This window comes from Rhipicephalus sanguineus, chromosome 5 (assembly GCF_013339695.2).
Source record: "Rhipicephalus sanguineus isolate Rsan-2018 chromosome 5, BIME_Rsan_1.4, whole genome shotgun sequence".
Classification (NCBI taxonomy): domain Eukaryota; kingdom Metazoa; phylum Arthropoda; class Arachnida; order Ixodida; family Ixodidae; genus Rhipicephalus; species Rhipicephalus sanguineus.
In genome coordinates this window covers 199,914,546-199,927,627 of record NC_051180.1, presented here as the reverse complement: position 1 = coordinate 199,927,627, position 13,082 = coordinate 199,914,546, and the positions used below count along the sequence as shown (strand labels likewise).

General features: G+C 45.1%; 1 protein-coding gene across 3 annotated transcripts in view; it reads left to right on the top strand.

Moving 5' to 3' along the window:
• The window catches only part of LOC119394569 (amphiphysin), a 669,247-nt gene that overhangs the window by 75,776 nt on the left and 580,389 nt on the right, over nt 1-13,082 (top strand). The window contains exons 3-4 of one of the 3 annotated variants that reach the window (XM_049415834.1): nt 6,930-7,079; nt 12,602-12,697. The exons of 1 other annotated variant lie outside the window; for it this stretch is intronic. In XM_049415834.1, the coding sequence (XP_049271791.1) occupies nt 6,930-7,079; nt 12,602-12,697 (246 nt within the window). The remainder of the gene's footprint in view (nt 1-6,929; nt 7,080-12,601; nt 12,698-13,082) is intronic. One more of the 3 variants, XM_049415833.1, reaches the window with a different exon arrangement.

Genomic DNA, 13,082 nt, shown 5'->3' with positions numbered 1-13,082 from the left:
ATTCTTTACAATAGAGCTCTGGTTTAGGGGAGCTTCACTTCTTAATTTCATTTAAGTTTTGTTGTCAACTTTTCCTATAAGCTGTAGTGTTCCTTCAGCGAGATTGGGACAACATCTACCTTGGTGCAGCATTTTATCGTACACTGCCATATGTTGGAAAACACGTCTCGGCACATCAGCATTTTTTTAATATACTACCACGACACAGCATTTGTTTGATGCCAGGCCTGTGCTAACTGTATTTTCGTTGTTTCTACTTTTCACATTTATGACTGCATACTCTGTTGTAAATACAATGCTGTAATGGCAGAGTGTTGACATAGTTGGTAAGGGTTCATTGTGAAAGAGGATGCGTGTGCAAACAGGAGAAGAGAATGATATGGACTTTCTTTAAACTGATGAAATTTTAAGTACTTTTCAGCATGGTTTTAGACGGGGCTCAGCCCTCGAACACAACTGACAGAATTCGTTCATGACTTCGGCAGCTCCTAAGACATAGGTGACCAGGTTGGCGCTATTTTTATATACTTGCTGAGGCTTTTGATGCTTTCTCACACACTAAACTTGTGCACAAGCTATACTAAAAAATGCATCCTTGACTGGTTGGATATCAGACTCTCCTTCATAGCGTTCACAACATGTACGTTTCAACTCTGTTTCATCAGGAGTTCTGCAGGGTGGGTCCCCTCTTATTCCTGCTTGTATTAAGAGGACCCTGAAAGAGTTTTCACAATTTTGTATCAGGGGAATTTGAAAAGTAAGGCAACTTTTGTGAAAAGCTGCATTTATACCAATGATAGAAAACAGAAACATACATTGTACCGATGTCACACGGTCACCTTTGATTGGGATCGGGCATGATCCGGACCAGATTTCTTGATTGTGATTGGCTCGTTTACGCAAGCTGCAGAAGGGAGCCAATCACTGTTTGGAAATGTGATCCCAAGCGGGCTTAATCGTGATCAGCAGTGCACCGTGTGACACCAGTATTGTTTTCCTACATAACCTCCCTGCACTTCAGCGCACTTCACCGAGCGTTTCATAACTTTTTCGATTTCGGCGAAAAAAGTTTTTTGGTTGCACTGGTAACCAATTTTACATGCATCAAGGACTTTTGCATCGCTTGCAAATCTTCTTCCCCTGCACTTCTTTCAATGGTCCAAACGTATGAAAATCGCTTGAAGCCAGGTCTGGACTGTATGGCGGGTGTTCCAGCAATTCGAATCCCAACTCCTTTGTTGTTTCGGCTGTCCATTCGGCAGAATGTGGCCGAGCATTGCGTTCCTGCAGAACGACACCTTTTTGCACTTCTCCGCTACGTTTGGGTCTGATTGCAGGGTGAAACGAACGGCTGCCACACCTTCCATGGCCCAGAATAGTGTTAGCAGAATCTTACCACTTGATAGTAAACATTTAAATTTCTCACCTTCTGGTGATGAGGAGTCTTTCTAAACCATGCTCGCAGCCTTACTTTCCGGTTTGGGATGATGTACCCACACTTCCTCTACAGTAACAGTTTGCTGCAAAAATGCATCTCCCTCGCAACAATAATGGGCCAAATGCTTACAAGAAATGTCCAACCTTTGGTTGTCGAACTCTCCATGCTGCTTTAGTTCTTACGCTGCACTGACAATGCTTTTGGCACCCACCTTGCGCACACTTTCCGAAAATTTAGCCTGTTGTGTAAGATGGAATACACTGAACCATCACAGATATGTAAAGTATTGGCGATTTCGTCCACTGTGATTCGCCTGTTTCCATCTTACACAGATAGTTGGATGAGTTTGTGTGCTTCCATCTTGAACAAAAGAAACAGTGCGACAGACGAGGACTAGCAAAGAACGACAAACACGGGCACTGACTCGCAACTAAATTAGAATATGCATGCGCTATTTGGGATACTACTACTGACAAATTGATATCTTCATTAGAACTCGTGCAAAATAATTCAGCTCGCTTCATCTTATGCAACTACAATCGAACTGCAAGTGTATCTGCTATGAAAAACAATCTTTCACTCACATCACTGTCTTCCCGTCGTAAAGTCACGCGTCTGGTCCTTTTTCACAAACTATTCCACCATCCAACTCTCCGTAAGGAACTCATTTCACAGCCACAATACATATCGCCTCGAATCGAGCATCGTCACAAGGTTGGCCTTGAAACGTGTCACACAAAAAGCTTCTTTCAGTCATTTATTATTCGATCATCCATTGAATGGAACCACCTTCCCGATGCCATCATATCAATTCATGATAATCACTTGTTTAAAGCCGCTTTAACTAATATTGTATAAACTAATTCTCATTTTTTTTTTGCTTTTGCAACATGAGTGCTTGTTAGCCACCGAGGACTTGATTTGTTTCTTTTTTCTACATATTTCGCAAGCTTAGCGCACTATTTATTATTGTTTATCACTTGTCTGTGAAAACGTTAGCTGTCTTTGTTAATTTAGCTAAAACTGTATAACTACATGCCTTTTACTGTAATGTTCTATCTGCTTTTTGTTCTCCTGTCGTTTGTTTTCTTATTTGTAACCACTCCCCTCTTTAATGCCTTTGGTCCTGAGGGTTTGAATAAATAAATAAACTAAAATTTTATTTCTATCAAATCAATCAATTGCACCTGAGAAAGCACGATAACATAAAACCATTTCACTTGTACAAGGTAACAAAAATAGGCAAAAAACCAAATAAGTGGCTAACTAATCATGAACAATGCACAAACCATGCCTTAGGTATTCTGCTTCTGCCTGTGATAATGCTAACGAATGTTGACTGATGCACTTGTCACCTTCCAAAGACATGTAAAAAGCTTCCATTATTTCTCCTGTGTGCTGATCTCTGTGCCGATGCAATATTGCCGACCTATCAAACACTGGTTTACTACAAGCACTTCTGCGACACTGCAGAGCCAAATGAGAACTGGTGCCATTTTTTACACTTTATGCATGCTGATCCTTGGATCCTGATAAAACTTATGAAGGGCAAACTAGTTGCAGACTACACTAATTCAACACTGGATACTAGCAGTGTCACCAAACGCTAGTGCGAGAAATGACAAAAGTCCCTTTACTTTCCGACTTCCCCTTGTACAAACTTACTCAGCCGATGAAGCAAGTCCTAAGAATGATTTGCAGACCAATTTAAGCTCTGTGCATGATGTGTGTAATTTATTACTAGACTTTAAACATGCAGTGATGCAACAGCTGCGCCAATTGCGCCAATTTGATACAATTCCATACTATTGTGCCAAGCTGAGCCAAAGCCGTAAAATTTGTTGAAATTGCGCCACGCTGTGCCACAATGCCCGACCAGCTTTAAACTTTTCTCAGTTGCGCAAATTTTAGTGAGAAATGGAGGCCGCATTGCTCATCTGCAGTGTGGGCATCATCATCATCCAACACAGACGCGCAGACCCTAGCCCCACCCCCCAGCGAAAGAAAAGAAAAAAGTCAGTTTCACCGCTAGGACGAAGCAATATAGTATGCGACACCAACAAATTGTAATGTTATACGAAGTGAGGCTGGCAGCAAACTCTTTTGTATTCGATCTCGCGTAACTCTACAAAACGTTGGTGTAAGAGAACACGGCCGCTCCAGGGAAAGATGCTCTTTGTGCACAGTGTCGTCGCATTGAGAGCGCAGCACGTAGCAGGATATACGAGCCGCCCGCCGATGGCTCCCAAGATAGCGATCGTGCCCTTAGAATCAAAGTTCAAAGTTGCTGCTCGAGCAACAGCCTCCCCACCCACCCCTCCCTCGCGTCTTTCCATGCTCGTTCAAGACGGGCGGGACGTTTCCTCTCTGCTTCGACAGCAGGCCTCCCGAGCGGAGTGGTGTTATCGCATGTGCCCTCTGAGCGAGGGAGATGGGCTGGCTTGTTTGATGTCTGCTTCAGCCGCGTTCGTCACCGGCACTCGTGCGCTTTTACCCGCGGTTGAACATACATAGACGCATCGTGTAATTAGGAGTCCTAGTATGACCTCTGACGTCTACAAAATTATTGGCAATCATTTGGAGCTGCTGTGTATGGCGTTTCTGCGGCCTTGAGAAACAAATAGACAAAAACGTATGCCAGTTTGATTTTTTCGCCACCCCCACTTGCTCCTGCTTTACGAAACTCCCGAATTTCGAGGTTGCCAGGTTCGCAGGTCCACATTAGCATTTGCAGTGCCTGTCGAATCATTTGACAGGCCCTGCAAATGCTAATGTGGATTTAGTGATTGTTTGCACTGTGGGGTGGCTCAACACACTGCTTTTATTGAAATAGCAGTGTTCACGGGCACTGTGCACGAGTTAGCTGATGTTGAATGGTTTGTACGTATTTTTCTTTTCTTTTCTAAAAGTAGGCCTTCTTTGTTATACTGCATCAAATTTGGGATTTCGTGCTAAAAAAAATCAGGTGTTTTTTTCGTAACCTGCTCCAAAAATTGCTCCAAATCCTATTTCAGCTGTTGCACCCCTGAACATGCGAATTGCTACAGATTGCAGAGGCGCAACTGAACTAGTTTTCAACCTCCCGCTTCCATTCCACGTAGCATTGTTCTGTTGCGACGTGACTGCATCTGATGTAGACGCGCCGTCCTAGTCGTTGCTGCCTAGTGCGGTCGTTGCCGTCCTAGTGGGAGGCTTGGCAGTCATGTGCTGGGCCCGTGGTAACAATGGTGTCATGGGCTGGTTATGGAAAAGGCGAATACTGACCAGGTGGATTAATTGGCTCGTCTGTGATTGCCGAATCGCCCAGGGCAGCCAGTGCAGCAGAACAGGATTCTGCAGCGAATCTGGTGGTTTGCAGTGCAGTAGTCGCGTTGGATTCGTGACGGAGAGAGGTGGCAGTAGCTCTAATGGCAGAACTGGCTTGTGAGAGGCAGGAGCCGTGGACTCCAGGGTTGTGGGCCTCTCGGTCAGTGGGTCGATTGACGCGGGAGGGTGGTCTCCGTTACCTGGGTAGCCGGTTGTTGTAGGCAGGGAAACAGTTCTGACTGGCTGTGGTGCCGCAGGTGTCAAGGCAGATGGTGAATGGTCACGTGCTGTGCGGTTCATCTGTCATCGAGTGCAGCACTCCACGCTGTAAAAATTCAGCATGGCATCTTAGAAGTTTATCGTAAGTGTGGGGGCTCCACGAGAAGTAGGTGAGGCAGCGTTTGAGCTCACGTGGTAGATGGTGCTCGGGGACCTCGAACAGGAATTCTTTGAGCCAGATGTTGTTGAGCTCCAAAGCCGCCTCGAACTCGTCGAACCAAGCTTCGATGCGGGAGGTCTGGATTGGTGGATCGAAGTGTGGCTGCCAGGCTTGAGCTGGCTGGAACATGGCTGCAGAGCACGGTGGCAGACGTTCAGCGCCGGTCGCTTGTCCTTGCGTCCAAGGTCACCAAATGTTGTGACTTCACGGCGTCCAACGTAGACGTGCCGTCGTCACTTATTTATTGAGAGTCAAAAGTGGACGGCCCAGTAAGGAAGCAAGAGGCCGAAGATTAGCGTTGACCGTGGTGTCCAGCCAGCCAAAGTGCCCCTAGCGTTCTAATGGCCTTGCGCCACGAGCTACCGGCACTCATCGTCTTTTTCTCCGGCTGGCTGGCCGCCACTGGCATGGCGTTGCAGTTCCATTACACCTAGCCATGGGTATCGGCAGGGGGGGTGCAAAAGGGGCACTTGCCCCCACCCAGGCTGTACCAGCGCTCTCCCCCTCCCCTAGCCGCAATGCAACACGGGTTTGTGCCCCGCAAGACAAGATCCTGCAGACACTCACGTACATAGCACCGGCAACCGTTCTGATTGGATGTGTCCAGTCTACGTCACTCAACCTCCGGTGGACAGTGAGTGTCGTCTGCCTGTTTGAGAGTGGCTCTTTCGAGACCCCATAATGTCTATGTCACTGGGGGGGTGACAAGACTCCAAGCGTGCGACATGCATGCAACAATATCACCGGTCTACACGGCAGATGTCGCACTTGCGCATAATTCTTTTCGCCGTGACACTGCCAGTTATTCTCATTTTCTTCCGTTCTTTGGCCTAGAACGAACATCGCCCTTAGACACATCCATACCGTTTCCCACAGCAGCAACCAGTGAATGTATGGCCAGCACTCCTCGCCTTCAATGTGATAATAAATGATGAAATGAGTGAGTTAAATAATATTCAGTCAATGTCAAACTAGTGAGCAGACAAATTCGGAAGTTGTCTGACAGCAGAAGAAAAGTACTGAGGAAGAGCCAGTTTAGTGGATGGGCCAGGAGAGACGCTTCCTGGTGTCCTACAAAGGTCGCACATGTGAGAGGCACATGCAGACTTCCTCAAAGACTGAACAGCGTGGTCATTGTTGTTGTGCACTGGGCGTAAGGGCACACTAAAGGCAAATGGCATTTTATGTTAGAGTCAATGCTTGGCAATGTCTAAAACGTCAATATTATGCACAGCAGCACTTTAGCAATAGAGAAATTAAGGTAAATATAGGACACAACTTTGCGCCATCTGTGGGATATTGAGGAACAATAGGCGGACGGTGCAGTAGAGCTCAGTACAATTATTCGCAAATGCTCAAACTACCCGTGACAAAAAAAAAAGCATTTCATTACATTACATTACAAACCGGAATAAAAATCTACTTTGGCATTTCATCCTGATGGAAAAAAACAACTCGAGAGAAAGATGCAAATTGCGCTTTTGCCAGGATGGGCTGTGCTTCCTCTGCTGCACTGCAGCTCCAGCTGTCAGGCAGTGTGCTACATCAGAAAGTCGTTCTCGGAGGCGGGTGGTTTGAATTGCGGTAACGGTATGCGGACCACAAAAATGTGATTTTCTTTGAAATGAAACATTTCCTTGGAACGCACCACAAGGTATCTGGAGTGCTATTTGAACCATCTGCATGGACTTAATATTAGCCCTACCTTTCCTTATGCTAGAGAATGGAGTGGTGTTGCTCTTTCAGACGGCAGCAGCCAAACTGCAGAAAGAGTTCAAGAACTATGTGTTGTGCATCAAGAGCTTGCAGCTAGCCAGCAAGGCCCTCATGGACACGCTGAGCGAGATCTACGAGCAGGAGTGGGTCGGACATGAGCAGATCCCCGTCAAGGCACAGGTACTTCGATGCATTACGCAAGTGCATTGGCCAGCTGCTGTTACAGTTTGGTCAGAAGTTGTTATTTAATAATTTACAAGATTAGGTGCTTTCAAAGGAAGAGGTTTTACATTTGATGGGGCAAGAACATGCCAGGTTCTAGTTGTTACTTTTATTTCACAAGCTTAGTGTTCTGTGTTATAGCACTGAAGAATTCTAGTACTAATAGTTTTCCTGATACATTGCTACAGTAAGGAAGATTTAACTTAAGGTTGCCTGCTTCTCGGATGCTGGCACTAGAAAGGTTAATTATGGTGCTGGATAGGGGAAAGGCTGTGATTAGCATTTTTGAAGTAACCTTGTAATCTTTTAAAGCCATCTTAAAGGGGTACCGACTCGAAATTTTTCTGTTGTCGTTTTCTTGCATCAAATGCAAGGCCAGGCCCTCAAGAACTTAGAAAATGTACTGCTAAGTGTGAGTGCACCCCGAAAAAGTAATTGCAGTATGTTTTTAAAAGCTAGTTTCGGTTCCTACTGTACCCTGACATCACAACACGGTGTGAGCTTCTCTTCCCGTGCTCGCGCAAGATATCGTGACGTTTCCACGGCCGCTTCGTACCGTAGCTCCGTTGGTGACGCACAAGCGGCCATTTTAGAAGTTATGGCGCCTGACATCATCACAACTAGCCAGGCTGCTGCGTGAAGTCACCAGAACTAGTACTGTAGCCTGACGTCGAGCCAGTGTCGATGTCGGTAGATGTGCCATGGGAAAATTTACTTTAATATCAAAATAAAATATCAGAATTTACATAGCTTCACACTTGCTCAGAGCCGTCTCTGTATACAGGAGATTTGTATGGCAGAGTAAACTCACCTCCGAAAAATGGTGTCGGACCCCATTGAACATAATACTGCTAAGGCAATGAACAGAAAAGAAGGGTAGTAAACTGCCATCATGTGCATTTTGTATGCTGGACCCCATACTTAACTTCTGTAATTGAGGTGGGCCTGAAACAAACAAAAGCATGGGCAATGTATGAGGGAAATGTTGCTGGAACCGGCCATGCGTAACAGCTGAATGCCACTTTCGTACATTTGTACAGCGAAGCTGTGTTTAAAGTAACTCGGCCGTTCGTAACTCCGCACACAAGTGAACGGAAAACGATCGTCATCCTGAGTGGCCTTCAGCTCCACATTTTAGAATTGTGACCAAGTTGGCGAACTGGCTGACGTGACTGCAACCCTGCGAGTAACAAGTGATGTGAACATTTCTAAGCTACTCAACAGAAAACCCCTAGCAGGCATTGGCTGAGCTCCACTTAAAAAGAGTAAGTAAACAAATAACTGAATTAACAAATAAATAAGGGAGCAGAAATAATTAAATTAATGGATGAATAAAATAAATTAACGTACAAACAAATGTGCAAATAAATAAATAACCTGCATGCTACACTTCTGACCCTCAGAAATTGTGGCAAAGTTGGTCTAAATTTGAAAATTTTTAAATCAATGTATATGAGTGAATAAATGAAATAACTGAATCTGCGCTACACAGCTTCGCTCGTCATCACAGAGTGGAATTGCTTACGATTTTTTTTTCTTTGCAATGCTTATTGGCTGTTAAAAATAACTGTCAACCCTGACACATCTTATTTCACTCCAGCGGTAACTTGTTTCGACTCAAGTACATTTAATGGTTGAAAAGCAGGTCACTGACCAATGTCAAAAAACAAAAAGACGTTTTGGGTTCCGTACGGATCCCTTGTTCACAATGGAATGATGGCAGGACAGCAGGTTCTTAAGTAGCATTGAGCGCATGACGCAAAGTCCGGGAGTACACGGGGTTTAGTGTGCCAGATGATCTATTGATTGTGTCGCTTGTTGTTTGAATTATTAGTGATTCGAGATTGAGCCTCGTCGTCCAATTCTTCTCCGTGGCCATGATGCGCGCGTTGTCCCAGCTTATCTCGTGGCCCGTCTTCTGGGAATGCTCTGCAAGTGCATTCGTCACCGTGTGGCCCTTGGCGACGTCATTCTTGTGCTGCTTCAGACGCCTGTAGAAATTTCCGCTTTGGCCAATGCACACCGATTCGCAGTCGGCGCATGGGATCTTGTAGACCACACCAGGAAAACGTTGCCGAGGGAGAGGATCCTTCAAATTTAGCAAGTCACCCTTAAGCTTGCTTGCTGGCACATGCGCGATCTGGACACCACGTTTTCTAAACACGCGAGCTAGGGCTTCGCTTACACCTTGAATGTACGGAATCGCTGCGCGCTGGCGTGTTGACGCTGTATTATCAATGGCTTGACTGTTTTCCTGCTGGTTATGCATGATGAACTTAATTGCCTTCTTAATAAAATGTTTATAAAAGAAAGTGTTTATATTGGGGAAACCGGCAACTTCAGACAGCGCATGCGCCAGTATCAGAACGATGTCAAAAAGAAGAAAGTGGCATCTAATGCACTGACCGAACATGCAGCTATGACTGATCGCACCATTGACTGGACAAACATGGGTATCATAAGGAAAGAAAGAAACTGGTAGTCATGCCTGTATCTCGAATTGCTCTAGATACAATCTACAAGACAGACACTGAATCGAAATGATGGAAACCTTCCTTCGTCCTACGGGCGGTGCTTGCGTCACGTGCTGAAACCTCTATAGGAAACATTAATAGTTGTTTGTCCTCATTGTGAACAAGGCTTCCGTATGGAAGCTGAAACGTCGTTTCTTCTAAGCTTTTATTTGGTCGGTGTACTTCGTTCCCTTCATCATGTTTCTTCCCGACCAGACGGGTTTCCGTCGAACTCTCGATTTTAAACACAAAGGCATTGCAAAGCCATTTTTAATCCAGCAGGAAGGCGTTCAGGCGGGCTAGTTGGTTCGTAGCTTTTGGACAGTATTGAAGTGCACAAAACGCAGCTGATGTCCTGTATGTTTCTTAATTGTGTCCTCGTCCTTTGCATACTGTAACGACATCCACACGCTATAATCCAGCAGGGAACAACGAAATCCAAATTCAGACTTGCTTTAAAACCACAGCTCATACACAACTCGCATTTCTTTCTTATGCAGTAAGCGTCCATTATCTGAGGCAAAAACGGAAACCTTGGAAACCCTACACGAGCAGGAACTAGTACAATGTGTGGACAAAATGTGCCGACGAATTGCTTCGCATAGACTCCCCAACGATGCGGCCCCGACTACTTTGGCCGATGTAAACACGACCACAACTGAGTGGGATATCATACACCACGCCAACCGAGCTAGCTACATACGATCCAGCGTATTGTTTCCCACGCCATTGGTGGTCGAGAAATGCGTGGACACAGGCCAGCCAACTTGCGTGGCATTTGGCTACATGCACATTGTACCTGCTAGCCTTATGTTCTTGAGGCTGTGAGCTGCCTCGTGACCATGACGTGCAGCCATTGGTCTTGTGACCATAGGCTGCCTGCTTCGGAAACGGATACAACAGAGTTAGGATAGCCAGCCTAATGCAGCCACTTAATCTGATTCATGAAACTATCCTGCATGCTGAGAGGGTACGATTTCGCTAGCGCCCCCTCGAGACACATGGTGGCCCTCTTAACAAGCTTAGAATAGGCCTCAAAATAGCCTTGGCCTTTACCTTGTTTGCTTGTGACTTGGACAGCAATGCTATTTTGTTGTGCGAAGAGCCCAAACATTTAAAGTTATCTCAACTCATTTTCTAAGGTCATTAGTGCTTCCAAGCACGCAATGCTGTCTTGTGTTTTTCAGCGTTAAAACACACAAGCCTTTCAGCTACATCATGAGCATAGGCTGGCAAACTCACTCGTGAGTCGACTCGCTCAGACTCGGATCGAGCCGCGAGTCTGATTCTGAGTGAGTCCGGGTGAGTAATATTTTGCTGAGCTTGAGTCAGACTGAGTCCGGCTGAGAAAAATTTCGTGAGTTCGATTGGCGAAAATTTTGGTGAGTCTGAGTCCAAGTGAGCTCTAAGGACAAAATATATTTTGTGAGTGAGTCTGAGTGAGCTCCACGCATTTTGCCGGCCTATGATCGTGAGTAAACGAAACTCGTGGTAGCTGCGTGTAAGCAAAGTTTCATTTAGGCGCCTTAGCACGGTAGAGGTCATTGATCCTTTCGCGGTTGAGAACTCGAGTGATGTCACGCAGGCCTTGCAGAGCTTCCATAGTGGCCAGCGAATGCCCTCTCAGTTGATGTCAAAGACCTGCTCTATTCTGTACCGCACTCAGAGCTGTCTTTAATTGTACGAACCTGTCTTGAAGAAAATGGGGTTTTTGCCTTTGAGAGGACCGCTGTCATTTCTCTAGATAGCTTCATGATTTTGCCAGAATTTTATCTCGACTTGTGTTGCTCATGATGGGCATCTTTATGTTCAGGAAAAAGGCCCTATAATGCATGTCATGTAGAAAGGGGGCCAGAGAAGACAATCATTTTGATAAAAGGTGGAGGTATTTTCTTCTTAAGACGCCTTGACACTACAAACAATGCGTCAGGACTTCCAGTGTACCAGTGCGTTGGAAAAATATCAATATTTTACTAATACAGAGAACAAGGAAAGGTGAAAGACTTGAAGAACTACCGTCAGTCTTTTATATGACTAGGATAATATTGAATGAGATGAGAGACACCCTTGACTTTAATCAATGTAAAGCAAGCTGGATTCAGCAAAAGATCCATTAGTAAAATCTGTAGAACACAACAAACTGCTTTTTAAGGCTTTCATAGATGACGAACAGGCACTTGACTCAGTAGAGATTCAAGCTGTCTTGAAGGCATTGGAAACATTTGGAATATCGTAGCCAGTACTATATATATAGATTACATAGCTAGCCTGCTTCTCCTCGAGGAAAAGCAGGAAAATCCTGACTGTGAAAGGGGTCCAACAAGATGCAATCTCTCCAATGTTATTGACTGCATGTTTAGAAAAAACATTTAAATGACTAGATTGGTAGCAATAGGAATAAAGATTAAAAGAGAATATCATAGTAATTTATACTTTGCAGACTCTTCGGCAATGACGGCAGCGAATTGTAAAGTTGATTCAAGAATTAATATGACACCGCGTCAAAGTATATTTGAGGATGAGTGTGCAGGAGACAAAAGTAATGCTAGATGGTTCAGTGAAAGAGCGAGAGTGATTTAGGACTTAGGCTGGGACCTAGAAGCAGTAGAAGAGGCTCTGTGCTCTGGCCCAAGTTTCATAATGTCTTGCATGGCCATGCCAGAAAGGCTGGAGTCATTTCTTGTAGCTTTCTAGAGAGGAAGCCTGTGAATACGTGATTGGCTTGGCACCTGTATCTCTTTAGAGCATTTATTGCATAAACTTAAAACATCATTATAACAAAGTCGCATTTGACACGAAAATGACTTGGCTATATCCGAAAATTCGTTATAAGCGTGTATTCGAACCACTGTACGTATTACCAAGGCTATTCTCCATTTACTTTGTTATATCGAGGATTGGTTTACTGCTGTATAGTTGTGCCGCATTCTTACCTAACACGTTTTCTTGTCTACCACCTGATGTCAGACACTGGAGCTTCTTTGGGACGACTATCACAGAAAGATGAATGACCAGGTGATGATTCCGCTCAACAGCTACATCACTCAGTTTGTAGACGTTAGGGTGAGTACTTTCTTTCATCATTCTGGCATTTCTTGGGCTACAGTAAGATTGACACTTTTTGTCATTTGGAGAGAAAATAGAGATGGCACTATCATTATTAGTATCAGGCCCATAGCCAGGAATTTTTTTAGGGGGAGGGGGGCCGACACCGAGGATGCACAAAGTGTTCGCTTTCAAAGAACATACTGTCACAATGTTAATAGCTAACACGCAGCGCCCTCGCGCGGTGCTGTTGCTTTGTGTTGTGGCGTCACGCCTGGGGACTGAAAGATGGGACGCGGGAAAATAAAGAGTTAGTTCGTTTTGGGCTCTCGTGCGCGATGTCTCGTTTTGCCATCTAGCCTCCGGCTATCTTCCGGCCATCTGCACTTGTATCAACTGGCGA